The sequence below is a fragment of the Argentina anserina genome, chromosome 3 (assembly GCF_933775445.1).
Source record: "Argentina anserina chromosome 3, drPotAnse1.1, whole genome shotgun sequence".
NCBI lineage: Eukaryota > Viridiplantae > Streptophyta > Magnoliopsida > Rosales > Rosaceae > Argentina > Argentina anserina.
This window is the reverse complement of record NC_065874.1, coordinates 4,157,764-4,175,315: the sequence shown is the minus strand read 5'-3', so window position 1 is coordinate 4,175,315 and position 17,552 is coordinate 4,157,764. Positions and strand designations below refer to the sequence as shown.

At 36.6% G+C, this 17,552-nt stretch overlaps 3 protein-coding genes across 7 annotated transcripts in view; 1 reads left to right on the top strand and 2 right to left on the bottom strand.

Moving 5' to 3' along the window:
- Positions 1–17,552, bottom strand: part of LOC126788605 (cold-regulated 413 inner membrane protein 1, chloroplastic-like) — a 131,635-nt gene that overhangs the window by 22,293 nt on the left and 91,790 nt on the right. The gene's annotated exons all lie outside the window — the stretch shown is intronic.
- LOC126788593 (uncharacterized) lies at positions 2,233–7,707 on the bottom strand. 3 transcript variants are annotated; one of them, XM_050514596.1, is made up of 9 exons: positions 7,656–7,707; positions 6,989–7,081; positions 6,598–6,725; positions 6,285–6,484; positions 5,931–6,049; positions 5,390–5,501; positions 4,619–5,134; positions 3,317–3,654; positions 2,233–2,682 (listed from the first exon to the last, which is right to left on the bottom strand). In XM_050514596.1, the coding sequence occupies exons 4-9, from the start codon at positions 6,445–6,447 to the stop codon at positions 2,524–2,526; spliced, it is 1,407 nt and encodes a 468-aa protein (XP_050370553.1). In that variant the 5' UTR covers positions 6,448–6,484; positions 6,598–6,725; positions 6,989–7,081; positions 7,656–7,707; the 3' UTR covers positions 2,233–2,523. The 3 variants fall into 3 exon arrangements, with proteins under 3 accessions (XP_050370553.1, XP_050370554.1, XP_050370557.1); XM_050514597.1 differs by lacking the exon at positions 7,656–7,707 and adding an exon at positions 7,432–7,595; XM_050514600.1 differs by lacking the exon at positions 7,656–7,707 and adding an exon at positions 7,168–7,394.
- On the top strand, positions 13,400–17,546 carry LOC126788586 (phytochrome E). Its single transcript, XM_050514590.1, has 4 exons — positions 13,400–15,671; positions 15,814–16,612; positions 16,862–17,155; positions 17,268–17,546. Exons 1-4 carry the CDS (start codon positions 13,610–13,612, stop codon positions 17,539–17,541), a joined length of 3,429 nt encoding a protein of 1,142 aa, XP_050370547.1. The 5' UTR covers positions 13,400–13,609; the 3' UTR covers positions 17,542–17,546.

Below are 17,552 nucleotides of genomic sequence, written 5' to 3'. Positions count from 1 at the left end.
GATTGACCATCTGTGTGGACTCAATGCTTGAGCTATTCAATATAATGTTTAAGATTCCAGTTACGGTGAGTTATATTGTTCTTGTTTATTGAAGAGGACGGCCAAGAGAGTTTTGAACAATCCCAGCAGCTGCTTTGGAAGATTGAACATCGAGATTCAATTTCACAGCATGAGCTGGGGAGGCTGCAATCGAATGAAAGGGAACGTAATGGGGTAGGCCGGAAAGTTGATTAGGTCGAGTGTAAGCAGGGAAAAGCTGGGCAGCATAAAAAAGCAATTAAAGAACAGGGACTATGTTATAAAAGATGATACGGTTACAAGCTCACCAAATAGTCTGGCTGCGCATAAAGCAATTGGTTTATCCGCTGTTTGTAATTTGATTTCCCCATCAAACAAAAAAAAAACTCTTCAAACGTTTAGTCAGTATAGGCAACGATGGAGTCCAGAATTCATGTAGCTCAAGATTACCAAATGATTGTCGTGAACTCTATTGAATGGTAAAAGAAAATAACTACCAGAATTCATATTATAATTGCCAACTGGCAAGTCCAAAAAGAGCAAGAGATCCTACATTTACAACCACCTTGGTTCAAATGTCACTAAATCCAGCGACTTCCGGGATACAATCAGAAATATTATGTGCTAATTCGATATACATTTCTCTATGGATTTCTCAAAAAAAAGTAACTATCTGACATACTTACTATCTTTACATTAGCAGAAAATGTTAGTGGTCTCCGCATGACCTGCAGACAAGGCATGCAAAACTGTAACAGTATAAAAGATTCGTTAAATTGGAAGATCATGTACAGCAGTCATGGTCAGTTAATTTCACAACCCATGTTTTCTCCCAACAATATTGGTTGGTTAAACTTTCTGTCTTTACTATATGCACTCCCCTAGCAAATAAGATCAATGGGAATACCTAAACAGGATACGACTTGAAGTCTTAAACACATATATCTCTGGATAAATCAGTATTTCCATAATACTGCATGCACAGAAACCAAACTCCATACTTGAATGCATCATCATTGGGTACATCTGCTAATCCATGCCAGGTCATCATGAACTGGCACAAGCATGGTCATGAATATTTCAACTTTTAATCTAGATCAGTTATATAAAGCACATAATTGAAGAGCACAAACAAAATCACATAACTTCCCAACCTAAACCTATTATGCTCCTCTGCCATCAATTCTTTGTTTCATTACCAAGAAAGTTCAATTGAAGAGAACTCCTGACTCTTAATGCAAGTAATTGGAAGCCTAGAGGTTCACAGACCTAAAAACAAACAGTACATATATAAACACAAGACTAGAACTAACATAATCTCGCCAGAAACAAGGACCGATAAATCTTTTGTAAATTAGATCCCCCGTCATGTGGACATTGTGCAAAGTTGTCCAATTCTTTCTGGTGTTTCCCGTTTGTTATTCTTAACCAGAAATACTTCACAGAACAACATACATGTCCTGGACTTCTCTTAGCATATTTTAAGAGATATTTAAACAAAAGTGAAATTTGCCACTAGTCACAAAGTAATCAATGTTATTCCTAAGTATAAAATTTCCAGTTGTTTTTGTTCAGTAATATTCTTTGTTTGTAATAATCATTATATAGCGCTATAGAGCAAAACAGCAAGTTATGGTCATTATTACTTCCATGACTATGTATAGAATTTTCATTTCACCCTAAGAGTTATGGTCAATCATACTTCAAAAATTCCTTACAAAAAGCATCTATGCAACTTGATATGAGTGGAGAATGATATGACAATTTCTACTTTCAACTTCATTCAGCTTGTTTGCACCTTTGAAGATAATTTATTTTTGTAATCCTTTGGCTACATATGCTTCCGGTTCCAATTGTAACAAGGTATTAATTACATCTCCAGATAGCATGAGCATTCAATTCACAATAAGAGACTACAAAGGAAGCAATGAGTAGATTTTAGTGTTTAATAGTTATTCACATGCCAGATATAGAAAGCCTAAAGCTGCACAAGGATAAAGACATTCTACAATTACCTTGGCACAAAAATTAGACAAACCCTTCCCCGGTGTTGTCAGCTGAAATGAAGAAGAAAGAAGGTAACAACAACCAAGAACAATACGGGAAAGTACCATTTTTATTGTCTATATAATCATCTTATGAGGTTAAAACAAAAGAACATAGATACTAGATTAGAGGCCGGTATTATTACCTAATATGTATCCTCCCCAGATATAAGCGCAACTTATATTGAATAATAATGACAAATAAGATATCCTCTACAATTACCTTTGAACAAAATTAGACAAACTATTCCACAGTGTTGTCATCTGAAAGGACAAAAATAAGGGAAACAAGAACCAAAAGCTGACTGACAATAAGTAGGAAAACAGTTTATTTTGTATAGCTAATTCACCTATGAGCTCAAAGGAGAAGGAGAGCATCTAAATTAAAGCCAATAGGTGCTAAAATATACGAGAGACAAGGAGCTGCTATATTCAAGCAAATGAGAAAGACAAGGGACTCTTATTCCTTGTTACCGAATCTCTTGGCAATTATGGGGCGGACATCATCAACATTAACCAGGGTCTCTAAGAATGGAAGTAATGAAATCAATGCACCGTCAGCTGGATCATCAAACCAACTCTTTATGGGAATTCCATTATTGACTTGCAAGCGGAAAACCTGAAATGACCAATATGAGTGAAACAGTTAGTATCCGGTAACAATTAAGTCCTCCATTTATTTTCATCTTTTTCTTCCTTGCTGACTCAATATATTTCATTTCTCAACCTTTTACCAAATTATCACCTTTTCCTTTCTTTAACTTTCCTCCTCATGGATAAGAAGGGTGAGCAGAACACAACGTTAACCTCAAGCCCACCAAAAATATATACTTGTATTTTCCTTTTCTTCTAAAGTTTGATTATGATATGTACTTTTTTGCAAGAGTGTATTTTCAACTGCTAAGAAACATAAGGTCGAAACATAAAAGTGAGAATGAACAAAAGAAAGGAAGACAAAAAAATATGAAGACATGTAAAAGTTTATTTGAAGTGGGAACAGCTGGTGATGGAAAAAGTTACATAAGCAACTCCACGTCAAATAATGAGGGCATGAAAAAATTCAATATTCTATTAATATGTAGCGTGAGTTGAAGTCTACCAACACATAAATCATATGGATTTAAACAAGAGCTAAAGCAGGCGAGTTCTGAGCAGATAGAACAGTCCATAAAGTAGAAATGTGACAAGCAACACCGATTGCAGAAAGGGAAACAAAAAAAATGAAACAGCTAGTCAATGGCTAAAGGATCTACCTGTGGAGTATTATCAATAATGGCAACTTTTGCAAGATCAACCCCTAAAACTGTCAGATCTTTCGTGTAACTGCCATCAGCGAAAATGCATGATTCACGATAAACTCGGCGAGATATAAACTTCCGATATGGATCCAATATATCAAGAAGTTGCTCGGCATATATGCTTTGGCTGGCAGTAAAAATAACGACTTCAAACATTTCTGCAACTCGCTCCAAGAACGTGTGGAGGTATGGCCTCTGTTTCACATATACCACGTGCTCTTTCATGTTGAAAAAGACGGTAAATGTGAAATCTGCGTCATCGCACTGTTCTAATGTAGAATGAACCAGTGTTTCTGCAAATATGGTGGCAGCATCAAAATATATTAGTAAAATAAACTTCAGCAGATATTCTCAGATTAAATTCTAGAAAAAAGATTGCAGTACACTTGAGAAGAATATCAAAATAAAAATTGATCCAACCACGTCATTGGAATAATTGGACCTGGCTGTCATTATCTAACACTCATTATATCTGATTTGAAAATATAGAAGAAGTGATGAACGCCCAAAAATTTCCATAATAGTCCAAACAGAGCCAATCTCATGCAATAAAGTGCAACTAACAGAGAAAGGAAAAGGATACACAAATATATCTTTAATAGCTTGGTGCATCTTATATTAACTCAGAATGACCCAAATCTACAAATTGAGTATCAACATAAAAAATCTATCAGTAACATGCACACATGTGTACGTATACACATGTTAATTTCAAATATAAACATATAGACTAGTGGGATGAAGAGAAAGCCATATTGTATCTTCAAGGTATGGGTTGCAGTTTCTGTTGTTATGAGCAAACTACAAGGGACTAAATTATTTCAAGAGCTAAAGGTTTTCTTGGTCTCTAATATCTTGTCAAAGTTCAAACTAGGCAGTGGATACAATCTTTGGTGGTTACAACAATACCAACAACTTTAAAGAATGCTGGTGAAAAGACCACAACCAACTTAATATTCCCTTTCCCTTTTCATGATTTTTATGATGAATCACTCACATGTTTTGACTAACTAGTACATAAAAGATGTAAAATTATGACAGCTACCTCTACCAAGTACCAACAGAAGATAATCAATAGATCACTAGGATTCTATCCCTTTAATTCTATAATTTCAACATAAGTTCATCCCAAGGCATCTAAGAAGTCAAGGTGCATAATTAGTAAAGGGATCAATAAAGTGGTCCAAAGCTTGTGAAGATTATATATGAGATGCAAGATAACAGAAAATCCTATGGAAAACACATATCATTACTTACCATCCAAATCAAGTACAAGAGTTACAGGCTTGCGTTTTGAAGCTTCATCAGGCAACAAATTGGTTTGAAAGTTTGATACCACATCTGATAACTCTGGTAAATTTTTTATAAACAACTGTGGATCGAAGCACTCTGCCTGATCTGAGTCAGACGAGATAACAGCAGTATCCTGGTGGCAGGGTCTTATTTGACCAATTTCTAAATACAAGCCAGCGTGATCTGTATCCATAACAGCTTCTTGACATAATTTACCATCAATAGTATTAGAATTACTATTTCGGACAGTGTCTTCTAGGAAAGGCAATACCATGTATTGCTCGGAAACATCAAACAAGATGTTTGGTTCAGCATAATTGTAGTCCGGAAAGCAACTCATTTCACATATATCATCAGTAAATGCATCCCCACTGAAGGGTAAGCTCGAAATGATCATATCAGAAATGTAGAAATCTGAAACATCACAATTGTGATTGTCACATGAACTTCTATAATCATCACTGTCACCAGCTCCCGACCCTGAAAAGATAGCATAAGATTAGCATAGTAGATTCAACATGACATAGTACAATTGTAGATACACATTGTCTTTTTATCAATAATAATAATAATAATAATAATAATAATAATAATAATAATATTACAAAGCCACGGATTATTGTTAATATGGCTTCATTGGAAAAATCAAATATTTGGTTGGTTTCCTGTCATTGGAGGTTAAAGCTATAATATATCGATGTCTGAAAATTTAATGAAACTGGCGTTGAGGCTGACCTGTATCATTCTCAGCATTCGGTTCACTATTTACTTCACTAAGGACTTCAATGGGGTCAAAAGGAGGAGAAAAAATCGTCTCCAAGTTTGATGGGCAGGTGGGGAAGGATTCCTGCAAATGAGCATTTTGATACAAACATATGAAGCCATTTCAACAAGAAAAACATATACGTATTACTTAATAAGTATGATGGTTGTACAACCATCAAGATTTCCCAACAAAATACGATTATTAGAATGATGTAATACAAGTGCCAAGCTGACAGCAAGAAAATAACTGAAAGGGACTACACTATGAAAAATTAGAATGCTATGATAGCACCTTAGTTAAATGAATATTCACTTTATGTGATCTACATTAATTACTTTTCACTGATTTCCAAAGGTCAGCAGATAATGCAAACTTTCCTAAAACGCATAAATTGTAACGCACTACAACTTCTGAAAATGACAAACTGAAAGGAAACATAAAAAATTAGATAGGTAAATAAATGAAAGGCTTTACAATCCACAACAAGCCATTAGGCAATTCAACACTTACCGTTCTTTTGCTTGGAGAATCGCATGATTGAATTAGAATTTTATAATCTTCTTCCTCAAACTCATGAATTGCATTACCACTTCCATTTTCCTTGGTAGAAACATGTGTGCTTGAAGACACTGTGAGAAAGATAAAAATTGCTTTTAATATCAAAATGTAGTTCAGTGTCCTTCATAAATGTCCCTGGCAGCGCTCCATTAAAATCCTACAAAGCTATTTTACTTTCTCTCGAACTATCATAATTGCAATCTTAATGATTATAGCTTGATCCTTTTAAAAGCATAAATACATCAGCCTTTACAATTATACCATCTGAGAGATTAATCACCGTTTTTTTAATGTTCAGTTGCTTACCCGCCTCACATTTACAAGAGTTGAAATCCGTCGTATATTCAGATCTCTTCACATAAGAGCATGATTGCTTGGAAATCATACATGACTTTTGACATACACGGAGACCATTTTTTTCTTTTAAACATCCTGTGCTTGATTGAGCCTTCATTGTTATTGATGGCATTTGATCTTTACTTGTGATTAGCACCACAATCTGTGCTCTGTAAGAAAATATAGTAAGTTAAGGAAAAGGGTTACCAATTTACAGAAACAACGGTAACCAAGCAACCCTAAAACGAAATTTTTTGTGTCCACCACAATATCATGCACATACTGTGTGTTAGTATGTTGCCCCAAAATCGCTGTCCGGTATCTGATCAAAGATTTATTTTAATGATGGAGACAACAAACACCAAGATTTTCAAGGGATTCCAAGTACTGTATCCATGTGTGCTAGCCCGCCTGTTTTAAGAAGTATAAAAGTATTCAGATACTGATCCATCAATACCATAGGCAGTATATTTTTAATAAGACAGAACATGGAGGAACTCCACTCGTTTCTATGTATAAACCAAATTGAGAACACAAATCAATGAGGATGAAACTTGCATTATAATCCACCAAAACAAATCTAACAGTTGAATTTATGTCTACCACCTAAGTCTTTTACACTACTTGAAACAAACCAACAAAATCACAGCTGTATGTCAACTACGTTTACTAACCTGAAAAGTGAAAACTTTCATGCCATGCTCAAGAGTCAAGCCCACTGCTTCCTTTCATAAGACAAGACAGATGCGCCTCCTATGGCACCCCCACTGTTCCAAACACCAATAAAGTCAAACACTGTATCCATGTGTATATGCAGAATCCAAACATCACATATTGGAACCAAAACAGAAACCTTAATCCAAATAGCGGTTTGACCTCAAAAATTACTATCACCTCTTCATATCCTATCAACATTCAATCCTCATTCATCACAATTCTTCAACATAACCCTATGTTTAAAGCACCAAACTTTGCAAGTAAAACATGACGATTCAAAGTCAACCACCCAATTGACTAAGACAATCCAACACATTCTCAAGCTTCTGCTAAAACCCAACGACCAAAAAACAGGAAACTTTGCACAGATCAGATAACCAATTCTCAATCAAGACCCAACCTTGAACTGAAAAACCCCCAGAAAGCTCCAAAGCCAGTAGACACAGTCAAAACTCCCAAATTCCACAGACCAAAGTTACAAACTTTAATGGAACCCAATTCACAAAAACATAAATTTCCAGCAACAGTGGCATCAAGCTGTAATTAAGTTTATTAAACTTGAAACTACAAATGAAAATATGGTAGAAATAAAAAGAGGGAAAAAATTGGGAGAGGAAAAACAACCTGAAAATAATAAGCAAGCAGCAGCTGACTCTCTCTCTCTCTCTCTCTCTCTGAAAGACTGTTCTTTCTCTCTCTTAACGGTCAGAGACACAAGTACTATGTCGGCTTCTGTTGGATCATACGGACGGCTCTGATAGGATCTTCCAGAAGTGGATTTCTCCAATGGGGGCTCGGCACGTAAGGGCGTCCAGCCAGCTCACCATGACGCGTCGACACGTGCACATTCGCGGCAACAGACGGAAGTCTCTGTGTTGGTGATAGGCAAGAGACTCTCCCGCTCTAGGGCGCGTGTGCGCCACGACCGGATATTTTTCTGCTTCATGTACACTTTGTGTTCTGAAATTTCACTAGTCGACCCAAAATTGATACATTGGATATGAGTTCATTGGACTGTTGATCTACTTGTAATTCAATAGAGTCGAGCATTGTTGTGATTCAAGATCATTTATTGTCGTACTAATAGCCTCGTAAATAATATAATACGATATAGATTATTTATCACAAAAGTTAAAAGAACATGTAAATTTTAAATAAAAATCGTAATTGAGCACATATTATTGATTTTCTTTTTTTTTTAAACATCACTAGAATATGCAAGTTATAGCAACGTTTTATTGACTTCATCGTATACATCATATTGATCTATGATGCTGCTTTTCTTTCTCAAGAACTTAAAATTGAATGTAAGTTGTAAACATAACTTCTTATAGTAAGCTAGTAACCTGTGTGATTAAATATCTCTCGGCCTCACACGTTCCAAGAAAAATAGTAACTAGAGGTGCCATACTTTCATATCAACCATGGTTTGAGTATATAACTTGTTACTCAAACCGGCTAGGATGAAGTTGGTTTTGAGGAACAAGCTATGTACTCAAACTCATATCCAACCTCCTCTAGCTAGCTAGGATGAAGTTGGTTTTGAGGTGCAAGTTACGTACTCAAACTCATCCCAACCTCCTCTAGCTGTTTAAATCCATACTGCTTCGTTTTCCTAGATACATACTTGTTCCCTAGAAGTTAATCCAGAAACCAGCTTTATATTGATCAATTGTACGTCTAGATCATCTCAAGTGAAATGTCTCACCTCACATTGTGGCAGCTTGATGGTTATGGGGGTTCGAGGTATAGTGGACGAAATTGCTTATCCAAAAAGCTGTAGTTTGTAAATTAAGCTAGACCAATCAAGTGCTTGCTAACCAAATGCAATCATAACGGTTCACATATACGAAGAGCCATCCGACTTGATCAATCATGTTCGGTCAGGGACCAGATATCGGTGATTGAAACCCGGTATTGAAAAACAGTCCAGGCTCTCGATCAGATGCTTTCCTAATAAGCACTTTGTGAGTGAAGTCGAAACGAAAGTTAAGACAGGAAATCGAACATGAGAGGAAAAAAAAGGGGTACAACTACAGAGACGTGAAGACTCACATCAGCAGCAACTAGATTATTGGTGATGATGATAGCCATGGTACGAGAAGATGTGATGCTCAAACCATCCAGCTAGGTCCTAGGTCATGGTTAAACTATACAACAAATGAAATTAAAACAAAATGGAATTATGGCAATCTTATACGTGGACCAAAACAGATCACAGAAGAAAGCATAAATGCAGATCATATAATACAAAGACTACAAACGGGTTCCTTTAATATTCCTACAAAGAAAGTTCAACCATCATATCCAACCAAACATCATCAAAAGATAGATATATAGGAAGAACACGAGATTTATCAACTCAATGCATCCAGGTTTTGCGATTAACTGATTCAGAATCATGTCATCACACTCATGTGATTGAATGGCTTGTTTGTTCCCCAAATTTAGATCATTGAAGGCCGATTTAAAATAAGAAAGAGAAAACTTCAATTTGACTTGTGAACTTTGAGGAAAATTAAGGGGTTAGATTAATTTGTAAACAATGACATGATTGAAGAAAGGTAGGGTCAGTGCCCCATCTTACGATCATACTTTATTTACATTTTCTATTCATTTCACTTCATATTTTAAATTTAATATTAAAGTTATTTATTTCACCTATTTTTTTCAAGCGTATTCTTATATGACATATCAAATTTAAAATAAAGTTTTTAAAGAAAATCTTTCAATTAATTTACATCAATATAAAAAGAAAAATGAAGTTTTCCAATTATGATTCTATTAATCTAATTCATATATTTCTTCTTCAAATATTTCTTTTTATTTAAAAAAAAATAAGTTTAAGTGTTTATATAATATAAATGTCAAAAAATTCATAGGTTGACAATTTTGAGTTGTAAAAAAGTCGTAGATTACCAACTTTGAGCAATGAAAAGAAGATTGATTTTGGTGTTAAATTATTTTTAATCTGATGTTCACAAGGTCTTATAAAGATTTTATTAAGTTAATAATAATGATTTATAATTTGAATATTTTTCTTAAATGAGCGATGATTTGTCATTGATAAGAAATATATGAGTAAAACATAAACATGATCCACCCGTGTTAGGGCTTCATTAAACTAATAGAACCATGCGAAATAAACCAAACAAAGTCTAGCAATCTCAATGGTATAAACCTCAAACTTGAAATCCAAGAGAGAGCCAAAGAACTGTGAGACGGAACTCACTTATTCCAACTTCAGCAAGAGTGCCTTGGAAGCATCTTAAGGAGTCACCCTCAAGAGGAGCCTATCTAATAGGCAAGGATACCAATATGCACATGTCATCCTCCAAGATACCAGATCCCGACCCAACAGTGACTGGGCCTCAAAGCCTAAGCACCAATCAGGCCCATAGAGCCCTAACTCCCCCAAGAGGAGATGGCCCAGAGGAAACTTAGGCCACCCTCCCCGAAACAGCACCCAAGGGTCGTCGACCGGTACAACCGCCAAACCGTCCTCCACCTTCGGTCGATATCGGTGCTAATTCGCCATCCACCATCCAATGACCGATAACCCACCATCACCAACCTCACATGATCAAGAGAAGGTCGTCGCACCAGTTGAAACCAGCCCAGCCGCCAATGAACTCCTATGGCGATGCAGCGACAACGTCTGAGACCGCAAATTTAGGACCAAGACTGCTGCTATGATCTGCTCCCAATATAGGGTATTTGCACCACCACCCAGCGTGTGACAGCCTTACCTTGCTCAGCAGTCACTTCATCCTACAATTCGAAATGTCGAACATTGGGCCAGATTCTCTTCGTAAATCTGGTGAGGAAACCCCCCAACCTTGTGACGACGCCACCCACTAGCTCCGAACTAGAGATAGGCATCCTCGATATTCCCCTCGGAGAGGAAGGGAGGTTGCCGGAGCGGTGGAGCCAAAGAAGGCCTCCACCCCTAACCCTAGCAGACCTCTACTGTAAGGACAAAGTTGATTTGGATAATGACTTATGTATGATTATCGAACAAAAAATATATTTTTTTTTTCAATAAAGAGAGATATATTTTTCAGATTCGGGTGGAAGAGATCAATATTTAATGACAAATTAAATATATTTTGTATACATATAATTAATTGATTATGTAATGTAGTAAATTGGTGTACTTAATTATCATTTTGCATTTGAGTAATATAGCATTTTATTAATTGAAATCTTTGTAGGATGAACAAATGAGCTGATAAGATGGCAATAGACTCACCCTTGAAGAAACTAAAATTCTTTAAAGTTTTTATCTTTAATTTTGAATAACACTTGCTATGAAACTTTGAAAACTCGAGGCGAGTAGTTCTCTTAAACTAACAGTAGTTATTCATGCAGCAAACATGAAATAACTATAGGTCCCGAAATTTAGAATCGTAAGCATGGATTTGTGCACTATTTCTTGATGAGATAGATTCTTTTTCAGATTCAATGCGTAATTAACCCTCTAAAAGACAAATCGTCATACAGTGAGTAAGGAGTCATCAAGAAATCAAATTGGCTATTGGCTCCTAAATTCTTTTTCAGATACAAGGCGTAACCCTCTTAAAGACAAAGCGTCGTATAGTGAGCAAGCAATCATCGAGTAAGAAATCATATCGGCTATTGGCTCCTGATTTCTTGAATAGCAGTCATGTTGATTCACGCTCTTTCTCGTTTTGAAATAATATAATTGCTTTTTTTGGTGTTTCATGTCAAAGAAGGATCGTCATGCAGTGGCGTAATGTCATAAAAGAACTGACCGGCTACTTGAATCATGAAATTTTAGATAATAGCCAAACGGCTACTGGCCCGTGAAATTTTTCAAATAATAACCAAGTAGTTTTGCGTTTTTTTTCTTTTTAAAATGATTTTCTTCTTCTTTTTTTTAGAGTTCTGAAAAGTAAAGTTGTATGTCTATGAAGAGAGATCGTTGTGCACATTGCACAAGACTAGATGCATATAAAGATTAATTAGATGTCATTTTTGAAATTCAATATAATGTGTGTTGATTTGCAGTCTCATTTCTTCAAAATTAAATTTCTCATTTTCATGAAATTGTGATCATGAAACGATGTGTCAAAATGAGATGAGACTAGTTTGGTGCAATATTAAGGGTTAATTCCTCATAACATGATATATGACTACTTGGATAATTTAATATTTGATATATGAAAACAGACAATTTAGTACCTAAAATTCTCATTTGTAAACCATTTTAGTACCTCTGTCAATTATGATCATATTTTCGGGGTTATATTTGTCATTCTAACCCTAAACTCATTAAATTCACATTTTTTTTCATTTTTCCTATAATTGCCTCTTTTTAGAGACCATTAAATTGATATATCTACTCCACTTAGCATCCACTTCGCATATATCAAATATAAAAAATTTCTTAATATGCTTATTGCATCCTAATTATTGTCCGCAAAGGAAATAGATTATTTTTATGCAATTTTAATTTTTTGTATTCAGAAAAAAAATCTTTTAATTACTTATAACTAAAAGTAATTTAGATTGATAGTTACATAACTAAAACTTAATACACAAATCATCACAGATGCTAAGTGGATGAGTTATCAAACTTTTGGTGATAATTTAAAGGTAATTTGGAGCTAAGATGAAAAAATGAAGTAAAGTAGAGTTAGGATGACAAAAATGACCCTGAAAAATGGTCAAAATTGATGACATAGATTTGAGAACTTCATGTATTAAATTGTTTTTTTACACATCAGATACTAAATTGTCCAAGTAGTCATACATCAAGTAACATAGGAAAAATTTACCTAATATTAACATTTGTTTTTTGGTCTGATTGTTATCCCAATATTAACATTGCTCTTTCACTTTTGAGGGACTCTAGTCTCTCAAAACATTATTTGAGTCTCTTAATATCGATCTAACCCTCATTAAAAAAAAGTATCCTTGTCCAAATCCGCTCATTAATTTTTAAATTTTCTTCAAAGCTATCTTCAAATTAGTCTTTTAATTTTTATATTTTCCTATCCCCAAATTAGGTTTTTAATCTTTAAATTTTCTTGGAAGTTATCCCAAAAATAAGATATTCATGTCTTATCATTTTCTCGAATTGGCTGCTGAAGCTGAAACATTACCTAACTTAACTACCCAACACAGGACCTTGGGGCTTTTGCATGTCGTCTGGCATCCGTCTTTTTTTGTTGCCTCTCCCTCTTCTTTTTCTAAAGCTCCATCTTGATCTTAAGCTTCTCCCTTGCGTTCATTTCGTGTGGTGACGCGAGTTTCGAAATATTTCCATGGCTGAGGAAAATCCGCCAGAGAGAGAGTCCAGAACAGAGGAAGGGGGGGGGGGGACTGATGCGACAAACCCTTGATTATATAGGAATCAATACTAATCAGAGCCCCAAAGCTGAGGAAACGATGATGACGCAGACGTGTTTAAGTTGCTATATGAAGCAGCAGCAAGCAGCAAGCACCACAGTGATGATAACAACTATAAATGTCCAAACTCTCCAAGCCTTTCCAACAACAAAAGCCATCATCATCTCCTCCAACCCCACTTCATCCTCTTCTTCTTCTTCTCAATGGAACCTGAGAAAGCCACTGCCTCCGCTACATTCTCATCCTCAGCTGCCAGCAGCAGCATGAGGGCCAACAAGAATCCCAACATCAAGACCACCGCCATCGCCGCCAACAAAAACAAAACAATTGCCCGCTGCAATGCAGACGCGGGTCTCTTGAACGAGTTCGAACGGTCCACTGCTTTGGGTAAGTCTTTTGACTATACAAGATCATCGGTTAATCCACCCAAGTCTGTTCCTGAAGAGCAGATAACGGCTTATTTCTCGAAAATTCAAAGAGGCTCACTTGTTCAGTCTTTCGGATGCATGCTTGCAATTGATGAACCTACGTTTAAGATCATTTGTTATAGTGAGAATTGCTTTGAGCTTTTGGGTTTACATGGTAGTTCTGAGTTTAAAGGAGAGAAAGGTCTGATCGGAATTGATGCTAAGATTCTGTTTACACCCTCATCTGGGGCTTCACTGGCGAAAGTGTCTTTGTCAAGGGAATTATCATTGTTGAATCCGATTTGGGTGTATTCTAGGACTAAGCTTAAGCCATTTTATGCTATATTGCATAGGATTGATGTTGGGATCGTGATTGATTTGGAGCCTGCTAAATCTAGTGATCCTGCATTGTCCCTTGCAGGGGCTGTGCAGTCCCAAAAGCTTGCTGTTCGGGCAATTTCGAAGCTCCAATCTCTTCCTGCAGGAGATATTGGGGCTCTGTGTGATACTGTTGCGGAGAATGTTCAGAAGCTTACCGGTTATGACAGAGTTATGGTGTACAAGTTTCATGAAGATGATCATGGGGAAGTTGTGTCTGAGATCAGAAGGGCAGATTTGGGGCCCTATTTGGGGTTGCATTATCCTGCCACAGATATCCCTCAAGCGGCTCGGTTCTTGTTCAAGCAGAATCGGGTAAGGATCATTTGTGATTGCAATGCAAAGCCTGTTAGTCTCATTCACAGTGAAGAGCTGAAGCAGCCTTTATTGTTAGTGAATTCAACCCTCCGGTCACCACATGCCTGCCACATGCAGTACATGTCCAACATGGGTTCAATTGCATCACTGGTCTTGGCGGTTATTGTCAATAGTAATGAAGCAACAAAGCTTTGGGGGTTAGTGGTGTGCCATCATACTTCACCCCGTTATGTTCCTTTCCCTCTTCGCTATGCCTGTGAGTTTCTTATGCAGGCATTTGGGCTGCAACTCAATATGGAGCTTCAGTTGGCAGGACAGTTGGCTGAAAAGAAGATTCTCAAAACACAGACTTTACTTTGTGACATGCTCCTCCGAGATGCCTTGTCTGGTATTGTAACTCAATCTCCTAGTATAATGGATCTTGTGAAATGTGATGGGGCTGCGTTGTACTATAATGGAAGATGCTGGTTGATGGGTGTCACACCAACTGAATCACAAGTTAAAGATATAGTGGAGTGGTTGCTAAGGAATCATGGGGATTTTACTGGTCTGAGTACTGACAGTTTAGCCGAAGCAGGGTACCCTGGTGCAGCGTCACTAGGGAGTGCGGTCTGTGGTCTGGCTACTGCAAGAATCAGTTCAAAGGATTTTATGTTTTGGTTTAGATCTCACACTGCCAAGGAAGTCATGTGGGGAGGAGCTAAGCATGATCCAGATGAAAAGGATGATGGTGGAAGAATGGACCCAAGATCATCATTTAAGGCTTTTCTTGAAGTAGCTAAAAGTAGAAGCTTGCCTTGGGAGGTATCCGAGATTAATGCAATCCACTCTTTACAGCTTATAATGAGAGACTCATTCCAGGATATGGAGGAAACTGGTTCGAAGACAATAAATAAGGCTCGTCCTAGTGATAGTAAGATGCAGTTGCAAGGGATAGATGAGATCAGTTCTGTGGCTTGTGAAATGGTTAAATTAATCGAGACAGCTCAAGTTCCGATTTTCGGGGTTGATTCAGAAGGTCTCATCAATGGCTGGAATGCAAAGATGGCTGAGTTGACAGGTTTAGAAGATAGTGAAGCTATGAGTAAGTCCCTTGTTAATGATATTGTTCATGAGGACTCGCGTAAAGCTGTTGAAAGTATCTTATCGAGAGCATTAGCAGGTAAATCCATTCTTACATATATAAATGTATTTTGACGCTTTCCATGCAACCTGTATGTCATTTGTTTCTTGACTTTCGTCTCTTTAGTTACTCACTTTCTTTCTATAATCAAATTACCCTCGTTGATATTTAAAATATCCAGGTGACGAGGACAAGAATATCGAGTTGAAATTGAGAAAGTTTGGACTTTCTCAACAGAATTCTTACGTATATATTGTGGCCAACAGTTGCACAAGCAGGAATCATGCAAACAATGTTGTTGGTGTATGCTTTGTGGGTCAAGACATTACTTGTGAAAAACTTTTTACGGATAAATTCATCCGCTTGCAAGGGGATTATAAGGCTATCATACAAAGTCTTAACCCGTTAATTCCACCAATATTTGCATCTGATGAGAATGTTTGCTGCTCTGAATGGAATGCAGCAATGGAGAAGCTAACTGGTGTGACAAGAGATGAGGTGATTGGTAAGATGCTCCCTGGGGAAGTATTTGGAGAATACTGTCAATTGAAAGATCAAGATTCAATGACTAAGTTTATGATTGGGCTATATCAAGCAATTAATGGGCAAGATATTGAGAAGTTTCCATTTGGGTTTTTTGATAAAGAAGGGAAGTATGTTGAAGTTCTCTTAACAGCAAGCAAGAGGACTGATTCCAATGAAAACATAATTGGTTGCTTCTGCTTCTTGCAAATGTTTGTGCCTGACATCATGGAAGTACGCAGACAAGAGTATAATAATAGCAATTCAAAACTAAATGAACTAATTTACATGCGCCAAGAGTTGAAGAATCCTTTGAACGGTATCAAGTTTACTCGCACACTTCTTGAAAGTACAGATATTTCAAGTTATCAGAAGCAGTTTCTTGACACTAGTGATGCATGTGAAAGACAAATCAGTGCCATCCTTGAGACTATGGATACAAGGAGCATAGAGGAAGGGTGAGTCTTCTTCCCGATCGATCCATGATATGAATAGATCTTTCATACTTTCTTTATTTTCATTAAGATGTTTTTTTTGTAAGTCAGCAATCTCATTTTATCATCATAATTTTACTTTTTGCTAAATAGTTTGAAATATTTACACCTTAAAATAGTACACAACGCACAAATGACATTGGGCTTTTAGTGTACATATGAATCTATGTCGGAATTAACTTGATCAGTAATCTGTAATCTTTGTTGTAACAGTAGTGTGGAGCTGAACATGGAAGAATTTCTCTTGGGAAGTCTTTTGAATGCCATTGTGAGTCAATCAATGATCTCACTTCAGCAAAGAAAGCTGCAGCTTTTTCATGAACTTCCAGATGGAATTAAATCCCTATATCTGCATGGCGACCAAATCAGGCTTCAGTTGGTTTTGTCAGATTTCTTGCTAAATGTGGTGAATCATGCACCTTCTCCAAATGGTTGGGTCGATCTCAAAATTTCACCAGGCCTAAAGCTAATAAAGAACGGCTATAGCTATATCCGTTTACAGTTCAGGTACCTCAAACATGGTTTTGACTATGCCTTGATTTTGTACTAACTTTCAAAGCTCCAAGTGTAAAGATTCGAACATATCTTGACATCTAAGTTTTTTTTTATATGCTTGTAGAATGACTCATCCTGGTCAAGGGCTTCCCACTGCACTTATCCAAGATATGTTTGATGATGGAAATCGATGGACTAATCAAGAAGGGTTAGGGCTAAACCTATCCAGGAAACTTCTCTGTAGAATGAATGGTCAGGTGCAGTATATCAAAGAGCATGATAAGTGCTACTTCCTCATTGACATTGAACTTAGAATGAGGAAAGAAACACAGAGGATGTTTTTGACACAAGGAGATAAGAGTCATAAGAGCGCCTCACTTGAATTTTCCTCTAAGTGAGACTACTGGCG

Excerpts from the sequence above, each read along its gene's own strand:
- LOC126788593 (XM_050514596.1), bottom strand. The coding sequence starts at position 6,447 with ATGCCATCAATAACAATGAAGGCTCAATCAAGCACAGGATGTTTAAAA. Across the intron at positions 5,502-5,930 it reads ATTCTCCAAGCAAAAGAACG|GAATCCTTCCCCACCTGCCC; the intron begins GTAAGTGTTGAA and ends GCTCATTTGCAG. Across the intron at positions 2,683-3,316 it reads TTATTGATAATACTCCACAG|GTTTTCCGCTTGCAAGTCAA; the intron begins GTAGATCCTTTA and ends TGGTCATTTCAG.
- LOC126788586 (XM_050514590.1), top strand. The coding sequence starts at position 13,610 with ATGGAACCTGAGAAAGCCACTGCCTCCGCTACATTCTCATCCTCAGCT. Across the intron at positions 15,672-15,813 it reads CTTATCGAGAGCATTAGCAG|GTGACGAGGACAAGAATATC; the intron begins GTAAATCCATTC and ends TAAAATATCCAG. Across the intron at positions 17,156-17,267 it reads TATATCCGTTTACAGTTCAG|AATGACTCATCCTGGTCAAG; the intron begins GTACCTCAAACA and ends ATATGCTTGTAG.